At 31.1% G+C, this 9,934-nt stretch overlaps 1 protein-coding gene across 1 annotated transcript; it reads left to right on the top strand.

Annotated features, from left to right (window-relative positions):
• Positions 1-5,590: 5,590 nt before the first annotated feature.
• Positions 5,591-9,320, top strand: LOC111406138 (nudix hydrolase 25-like). The gene is made up of 6 exons (XM_023035359.1): positions 5,591-5,863; positions 7,284-7,334; positions 7,846-7,938; positions 8,132-8,226; positions 8,896-9,007; positions 9,082-9,320. The coding sequence occupies exons 1-6, from the start codon at positions 5,798-5,800 to the stop codon at positions 9,175-9,177; spliced, it is 513 nt and encodes a 170-aa protein (XP_022891127.1). The 5' UTR covers positions 5,591-5,797; the 3' UTR covers positions 9,178-9,320.
• The last annotated feature ends 614 nt before the right edge of the window (positions 9,321-9,934 follow it).

The raw sequence follows: 9,934 nt of genomic DNA, 5'->3' as shown, positions 1-9,934 counted from the left end.
AAAATGGTTTGGATTGGTTTGGTTTAAAAATTAAAGTGGTTTGGTTTGATTTGGAAAAATTCCTAACCACTTTAAATGGTTTTGTTTGAAAATTTGTTTCAAACCGTCCAAATCGAACCGTGTTCACCCTTAAATTAAATTGATCTCTCTTATTTAATTTGATTTAGGTCCAATTTAGGTGGTCTGATAACATGTCCGCCCCTTCCATTAATTACCATTCAAATGTTGTTGTATTTATTTAGCACGATAAAGCATACAATTTGGGTTGAGGACCGTTCAATGGTTGCAAAAGATGCTTGAGCCTCATTTTGGATGAAGAATGTATTTTGAAATAGTAGAATGACGGATAATGTGTGGTTAAAAATTAAAGATAAATTTTGAATTTGTGTGTAATATTATTTTATTGAAAAATATGTAGTCAAAAAGAAGAAGAAGAAGAAGAAGAAGAAGAAAAATGTATTTTAAAATAATGGGAATAAACAAGGGCTTATTAAAATATTACCTGAAAGGGCCTTGGGACATACATCATTTATAGCCCTTGTTTGATCCCCATTTTGGGGAAAATAATACATTTTGAATGATAGATTGATGGAGAATGTGTAGTTACAAATTAAAGAAAAGTTTTGAATTTACGTGTGATATTATTTTATTGAAAAATATGTGATTGAAAATGAGTTTTGAAAAAATAAATTTTAAAAGAATAGAAATCAAACAATGGCTTAATCAAAGAAATCAAGCAACTAAAAGGTCGGTGTAGATGCAAATTTCCCATGTTTATCATTCTTAGCTAATGACCATGGATAAGAGAATTGTTCTTGGACCACAATATGTTAGCTTGGAATGGAGAGATTTCAAGCTCTAAATGTACGCTTCAAAATTAAAGGGGTTTTTTTTTTTTTTTTTGTCAAAGTTTTTGATCAACATTTTGTAAGTTTTATGCTCTAAGTCCAATAAACTTTGAACATAAAAATTTTTAAAATATAATTGATACAATGTTATGACAGATCTATTATTTAATTAATATTAAATTAAATTAAATAATAAAATCTGTAAATTCAAATTTTCGTAATTTGTTAATCACAAGGTATTGTGATTGTGAGATACCCTTATTTATCGTTGAATTTTAAATCATCAGTGGTCGAAATAATAACGGAATACGGATATCGTTATTATAGATAGATCATCACGTGTGACATTTCTTACTTGAGAAGTAAATAGCTGATATTATAAATTAAAGTGTAGTGACACTTAAATGAACACATGAATATCTGTTATAGAACAAAATATTGGAGACCCATTACGAGATTCCACATGGATAACTACCTTTCTATCAATGGTTAATTTCTAACATTCAATAGTGGAATTGATCATTCGACTTGAGAGATTATAGCTTCACAGTAAACAAACAAGTTTGATTTTATTTTATCATTCCACGTGATATTTTTTATCACATATATTGCCCTGACACATTGTTAAATGTTAATTTGGGACGATGAATGTGAATTAGTGATAAATTAAAGGGTTGTTCTAATTTATCGATTTTGATTAAATCAAAATAACAATTCATGTCGTTAAGTATCATGATTGTGAATTTAATGAGACACACACAAAAAAGAACTAGAAAATGAGAATTATCAATTAATTAATTGACAAGCGTTGAATAATTGATTAATTGAGTTGCTTATTAATTGCTCGAATTAATTAATTGTATTAATTAATTCATAGACCAGATTTAATTAATTAGATTAATTAAATATTGAATTGGGTTAAGTTTTAGATACGGATCAAGCCCGTTTGGGCTTATGTAAATAAGCTGCTACAGTTTGAAAACTGTAGATATTTTTCATATTCTTGTTAGCACAAGAAAAGTAAAAACTTGGTTCTTTCAATCTTATTCTTTGTATGGATTTTCATTAGAAGCTGGACAATTGAACAATTATGAACTGTAGATCGTGATTGTTGGAATTAAAGAAAAGTAAAGGAGTTTGTAGAATTCAACAAATGTATAATTTTTTATCACAGTTTCTATTTAAACGCAAAACAGATCCTTGATAAAAATTGAAACATTGTTTAAATTATGTTGTGCATGATCAAGTGAATTCCCAACACATTTTAACATATTTATATTAAAATTGATGAACATGTGATTAAAAGTTGATAAGAATTGTTAATTCTATGAAATGCGTGAGTAAAACTAAAATTTGATTAGTTGAAAAGTTGATAAAATGTTAACGAAGTTAATAAACAAGCATTAAATTATCTTCTTATGGAACTAGTTTTATGCTGGTGGTAACTTATAAAAGAAAGTTATTCCTGTTATAGGGTTTTTTTAAAGTATTAGTTTTGAGCATTTATGAGAGTATTGTTTTGGGTGATTATTCAACGTTTAAAGTCCAACCCATACTTGATAATTTATTATTTATGAGTTTTGAAAGTTTTTTAAAAGAATAAAATTACTTATATATTCATATATAGAAAAGGTAAAGGTGTCCATCACTCTTTACAATTGAATATGACTTTACGTACTTTACACATTCATAATCTATTGTGTATGGACTAACCTTTCGACATTTTTTATTTCTTTGAATAAATTTTTGTATGTCAATCATGTTCTATTTGATTATAAGATGAAAAAAAAGAAAGAATATAATTGCATAGCTAAATTTTCATGAGTATATACATCGAAATTCTCTCTACTAAATACCACTAAGAGATGACATCCATCAATTTCAAACAAAATATTAGTCACAAGAAAATTATTTGTAGATATGAACTCAATAATTTTATCGCATTTTGAATCATCTTAATTAACAATTATAACAGGGATAAGAAGAGAGGGAACTCGATGGAAGATTTGAAGAGTGGGTTCTGAAAGAAATTGAGCTTTTTGAAGCATCTGGGGAGAATGATTCATTTCAAGAGGAGACTTTTTTTTTTTTTTTTTTTTTGGGTCCAAGCTTTATTTCATTTTAGGGTAGTCTTGATAATAATTCTTTTAGGAGGGTATACTCGTAAGAAAAATGACAAAAAGTGGGTTGAAAATATTCAATCAAAAGGAAGGTGAATTGATTTTTGAAACTTTTTTTAAAATAACTTCAAATAAAGTAATTCACAAATACTTTGATTAATCAAAAAATAATCGTAAGTAAAATATAAGGGTCCATTTGATTATAAGAATGGAATTTGGGTGAAAAAAAATTGAATCATATAGAACTGAATTGCCTAAAACTTGTTTTATTGGGAATTGTCAATTAAATGTATTTAATTGATAAAATTTTTCATCTGAAAAATGTTGAAATTTTGGTATTCGTTTGGTTTTATTTTCCATGAAAATTGTCAATTGAAGGGATAAAATTTGTTTCCATTGTATATAAAAAAAAAAAAATGGAAAAGCCATTTGCTACTATACCCATGGGAATTGCAGTTCCACAAAAGCAAGAAAAAGGGGTCACGTGGGGGTGAGGGTGGAAATTCAATTGCCAAGAAAATTTTTGCATATACAAGGAAAAAAGGTGGATTTTTTTTCCATTTTCCATGGAAACTTTCACAAATCAAACAGATCCGAAGTGAAAGAGTAAAGATGATGCAAATGACTTATTTATGGAGATTCGATCGCAATCAATGATTTATACCCTTCGTTACTGAGCTCTCCGATACGAGGAAGATGTTTTCACTTGACTTATATTACAATAAAAACCTTTCTAACATTTTCGGTGACTTACAAATAAGGAACATCAACCCTTATATATTATTGAACTTTAAAAGACTTCAATATGACCTAAAGATTTAAAAAAATGGTTTTACTAGGAAATTTCTTTCTTAATAAAAGACAACTATAAATTAATAACAAAAGAGACTAACACTTCAACGAATAACGATAAATAATAGCTCAAGTGTTAAATGCAAAAACATTAGTGAATGTGATGATATAAAAGTTTGACTCGATCAATAAAAGTTTTTGATATGAACTAGAAGAAATAAGTGGTATATAAGTTCAAAGATTGACTCAAAATATTTCTTTCTTTAATGTACTTGATAGATGTACAAAATTTTTGTCTATAAGGATGTCCATGTCTTTTACATGGGGTAGGACCCACATGTGTCCATGCCTCTTACATGGGGTGGGGTCCACATGACTCACAAAAATGTGAGCCCCACCCCATGTGAGAGATATGGATACCTTGACGTACAAAAATTATGTACATTAAGCAAAGTCCTTTAAAAAATTACAAAAAAATCATAAATTCTCCACCACTATCACTTTCACAACCTGCTAAGCAATCACCTATAGATCCACATAACACCATCTTTCGGCCACCATGCCCACCGGACTCCACCACCACCAATCTTGCCTTACTCCCCCACCGTACTTCCACACACGAATTTGAAAAATTGGAGTACTTAGGACCTACCAATTTTGGTTAGAGATCTCTATTTGTGCATCGCGCCTGTAAAGAGTTTTGGTTCAGAAATTGAAACGGTTGAGGGGATAATTTGTTCAATTAAATTTATTCCCATTGACGTTTGGGTTTGTTGATGGTTTGATTAATGCAAATTTGGGAATTTGGTGTAGTGGGATGCATGAATTGAAAGAGAAGAGTTTGGCAAAATGGATGTCGTCATTGTCGAATGTTCTAGAATTATAACAAAATGATTTGTGGCAATTTTGATTGATGTGAGGTCATGTATAAGTTCGTTGAGGCGAGGGGTAATTGTTGGTGGTATGGCGCTGAAAGTGGGATTGCCGTAAAGGTTGTATACGGCAGTTTGGTATTTTGGACTTAAATGTGATTGTTTCGGACATATTAGTGACCAATATTTAGTGATGGCAAAAAAACTCACCCTAAATGGGTTGGCAGGCGCGGGGCGGGGCAAGGTTGGGTGCCCTGTGCAGGAAAAAATAAAAAAAAATTATTTCTAGAAAATTCATCCTTTAAAAACCCATTTTGAATTTGTATTTTATTCTCTAATAATAACATAACTTGAAACTTTGAAAATGTTAAAAAAAAAAAAAAAGTTAAACGGGGCAAAAAGTTGCCCCGTTCGTGCCCCGCCCCGCCTCAGACGCCTCACGCTGTTGCCATCCTTAGCAATACTGTGGAGGAGGATGTTGGAGAGAGTGAGGCGAAGTTGGTAGTGGTGGAGTTCGACGAGTACTGTGGCCGAAAGGTGGTGCTATGTGGATCTATAGGTGGTGACTTGGTGGGGTTGTGAAAGTGATGGTAATGGAGAATTTAGGACTTATTTGTAATGTTTTGAAAAATTAGGACTATGATTACAATTAGTTATTTATTTTTCTTTTCTTTTTATTTTCTTTAAATAGGAGGGTAAAATCATTATTTTATAAAAAAAATAGATGAAAATAACCTTTTGCGTAATGAAAGGTGAAATGTAGGGATGAAAATGTCAAAAAATGAAAAATAAGAATATTTTACACAATAATATTAAAAAGTGAGGATTTTTTTGTACTGATTACCCACGTGAATATGACCTTTTCTACCTCCCAATCACGCGGAAGACAAAATTTACAATTCGGTGCTCATTTTGTTTGTATACTAATCAGAGCACGATAGGCGCCCACAAAAACCCAAAAGTCTTCTACTCGCCCCACAGATATGTACTCTAGATCGCATAAGAAATATGTTTGACTTTCTAGATCGCATAAGAAATATGTTTGACTTTCTGCTAAAGTGATTTTCCGATTGTGATTTGCATCTATAAAGAAAATTCTTTCTTTTTTCGTTCAAGTTTTTTCATCTCTCTGACTCTCTTCTTCTCTTTCAAGAAAATCAGATCAATGGATGGTCTGCCCTCTGGTTATCGTCCCAACGTTGGGATCTGTCTAATCAATGATCATAATATGGTAAAAAAACCCTGTATTCCCTACTAATTCTTCAATCATTTCAGCGCATAAAGTATTCATTTTTGTTTTTAATTTTTCGTATTTCTTTCTGAGATTTATGTGGTTATAATAATTTGAGAGCAGAAATAGACATAATTTTCCCATTAATTCTTCTCCTGTTTCGAAGCATAAACCCTTAAATTATGATTATGATTTTTCTTTTTAATTATCATATTTTTATCTTCTTCTTTTTTCTTTTTTCTTTTTTTACTTTCTTTCCTTTTTCTTTTTTTTTGTGGATAACAATTTGACTGTCAGAAAATTGTCTTATTGTTTAATTTCTCCTGTAAAACTTAACTTTTAATTTTGGCTGTTGTGGTGGCAATAATTATTTGAGGGCTAATTTTTTATTTTTTAAAGCTCTGAACCCACCCGGATTTTGGATGTTGTATTTTGAGGGCCTGATAATAGGCTTATCTTATTCATTAGATCATGGACCTTTTGATTGGATTTTTTTTTTTTCACTGCACAATTATGGTATATAACTAGGATTGAGTAGAATTTCATACTGTTGTATTTAGTATTTTTGTGAATGGTATTGTCTCTTTGTTGCTTTTTGAGCAAATAAATTGCAGTAGATTTGAATGGTGGATGCGAATGGATCTTCATTATTTCTATACATTTCTGGATTAGTGAAAGATATAAAAACCAGTAGACTAATAAGCTATAACTTATCGAGTTTTTTGTGAACGAGTCCACAATCTTTTTGATCTACTCAAGGACATTAATGGGATATCAAATTTTATGATGATTATAAGAAGTATTAAGGTAGGAGGGATATAATTTTGCTGCTTAAGCATTACAGTTAGCTGGATGCGAAGGTATACGAGGAAATATAGAGTGTGTTTGCATGTGAGCTTGTCATTGTACGTAACTATTTTGCAGGAAAGATGCCTGCAATTGTACGTTAAGTGTTGTCCCGGTTGTTTTTAAATTGAAGTGGACATCACTGGAAGGTGTGGAGTTGACTTATTTAATGCAGGACTAACAGGCATCCCCATGTAATTGATTTGTCTTTTTATTTTTTGCATTTATTGTGGCCAAAATATTGTGATTTTGTAATTATGTTATCAAGCTGTCGAAGTATGTAGTTAACTTGAAGGACTTATCTCTGATCACGTAACATACCGCTGAAGGCGAAATATTGCATGTATATGTTACTGCTGCTTTTAGATTATGATCAGTTTCTTTCATTGCAATTTTCTCTAATCTTAGAAATTTTTAAGGGGTCTAGAATGTAGTAAATAACATTGAATTCCAGGCCACCAACTGATGAAAGTTGATGGTAAATAAGTTTGGATGAAGTGTTTATTTTCTTAAAATGACAGTGTTAATGGGTGGATTCAAGGAAAGACGATAATTTTTTGCAATTTGCTTTCAGGTCTTTGTTGCATCCAGATTGAATGTTCCTGGTGCATGGCAGATGCCTCAGGTGATGCTGCCATAATTTCCCCCCTTCAATGCTATTGGTTCGACTGATATCGTGTATAAAATTTGTCACTATTATCTAAGCCTTATTACATGAAACCTTTGATGGTCGAATTTAGATATATGAAAGAGGAGGCAATTGCCTTTTAAGTAATGATCCAAACTTCTGAGAAGCAATCACAAAACTTTTACTTGTTTCCGCAGGTTTCATCAAGCTGGGTAGACTAATGTTATTTCGGGATGAAATGGGTTTAAATTTGAGCTCGGAAAAAAAAATGTAGAAAGTTCAAATGGAAATGTAACATATCCTACTTCCTGTTTCAACCTAATAGTATGGAGAATTGTAGGTGGGATGGGCATCAAGGGTTAAAAATCAGTACCAAGTACTGCCAAATATTCATCTATCTTCAATGTTTGGTGTTCAGAACATTTAATTGACCATGTGTTTCATTTGTTTGGAATAATTTGCTTATTCTTCAATCTTATGCAGTTGCTTTTCAATTTTCTATATGCAGGGGGGGATTGAAGATGGTGAGGATCCGAGATCTGCTGCAATTAGAGAATTGAGAGAAGAAACTGGAGTGGTGTCTGCTGAAATAATTGCTGAGGTTGTCCGATATGATAGTTTATGAAATTCCCATTTTTGTTTAACGGGTACCTCCAAAATATTTTATATGTTAACATATATATATCGTGACACTTGGTTTTTCTCCAACAAAAATATTTGATTCCGTGTTTTTTTAAATGCTGATCGTCTTTGATTTTGTGCATTTATATTGAAAATTTGCTGTAAATTATCAGGTACCAAATTGGTTAAGCTATGATTTCCCTCCTGCTGTGAAAGCCAAAGTGAACCGTCTTTGGGGAGGAGAATGGCATGGACAGGCACAAAAATGGTAAATGTTATGCACAGATTTTTTTTCCCTTTCAGAATTTCTGATGTTTAATATAGTTAGGAGACTCAGTCTGATTGACTACTTGCAAAATGATATGAAGTCCAGCAATTAGCTTTGCAAATATATTCGTCTTTTCCTTTTCACTTTTTGATTCTATTGTTTCTCCTGCCCTTGACTTCAATTTCTAGAGTTTTACTTCTTTCAATCATGCTACATGTATGTTACTTTTTACTTCACATTTTTTCATTGTGCCACTTGGCAACATGCCATTGGACAGTTTAAAAGAAATAAACAATTTTTTTCACCAATCACATCATGCCAACTTGGATAATGTCAAAAGTGAGGTACAAAATTGATGGACAAATGGCTTAACTCAAACTTTTCTACATTCCAACGAAACCATGATTAGTAGAGAAAGTTAGATTGGGATATAGATAGCTTAGCCGTTGCCTAAGAAGAGTAAAATAGTATCAGGAGAATTTGAAAAGAGTGCCAGAATTTCAGAATCCTAGGCGATGCATCAACTGAATGCTGATAGATTTTTACATAATGACTACATTATTTGTACTCATTAAAATACGTTTTGAATGTCATCAATATCTCATCATCTTTTGGATCTCACGAGCTTAAAGATTGAATACGATGAATGATTGAAGCAATTCATGGCAGGTTTCTTATGAGATTGACAAAAGATGAAAGGGAAATCAACTTAGCAAACGTCGAAACAGACCCAGAATTCTCGGAATGGAAATGGGCCACTCCTGAAGAAGTCACTGAGCAGGTATTCTGAAATGCCCCTAGATTTCGTATACATGTTTCCCAAAACCTAATCTGTGTACGGGATGATTGTGGCAGGCGGTGGACTACAAAAGGCCAACGTACGAGGAAGTCATGAGAACCTTTCGACCTTACTTGGTTGGCGCTACTAAATGCTACTCAACAAAATGGTGAATATAATTCATGTAGAACTCTAAATGTAAATGATTGAAGTTTGAACTTGTCACTTATAAGTAATATTTCCCTGTTTTGTTCAGATTCAAGGTAAGGAATGGTATAATTAAATTTCATTTAGGGCCGCCTGGAAGTTTTGGGTACCGGTTATTTATTTTTTGTTTTTAACTGATTTTGGGCTTTTATGAGAGATTTGATTTTTAATGGCAATTTTGAAACAGACGAATCAGTGCTTGGAAGTTTAATATTCAGCAGGTTTGAAAGTTTTTTAAGAGAATAAAATTACATATATGCTCCTTGGTGAATTTTTCAATTTATAGTTTTATTTTTTTATTCATAAATAATATTTATTTATAAGGAATTTTTTTTACATAAAAGTTATTGAACTTAAAAAGTAAACATTTATAAATTATTTATACTAATAACTAATTTTTTATACATGTAACTTTTTTTACTTATAAGTAAGTTTTTTATTTTATAATTGAATTTTTATCTTTACTAGTATTTTTTTCCCCTTTATAAGCAGTTTTTATTTTATTTTATACAAAATTAGAATTTTATATTTTACATAATTTTTTACTTATAAATAAATTTTTTAATTGCATTTTTATTTACAATTTAATATTGAACAAAATGTGGGTTGAGAATAATTTATTAGTATTAGTTAAAATAAAAAATAAAAAATGCAGTAGTCAGTATATATATGTATGGTGCAGAAGTAGAGTTGTGACAGATGTTGCTCCACGCCAAAGTAAAC

This window comes from Olea europaea, chromosome 12 (assembly GCF_002742605.1).
Source record: "Olea europaea var. sylvestris chromosome 12, O_europaea_v1, whole genome shotgun sequence".
NCBI classification, from domain to species: domain Eukaryota; kingdom Viridiplantae; phylum Streptophyta; class Magnoliopsida; order Lamiales; family Oleaceae; genus Olea; species Olea europaea.
The sequence above is the reverse complement of the archived record's forward strand: the minus strand, read 5'-3'. Positions and strand labels throughout refer to the sequence as shown.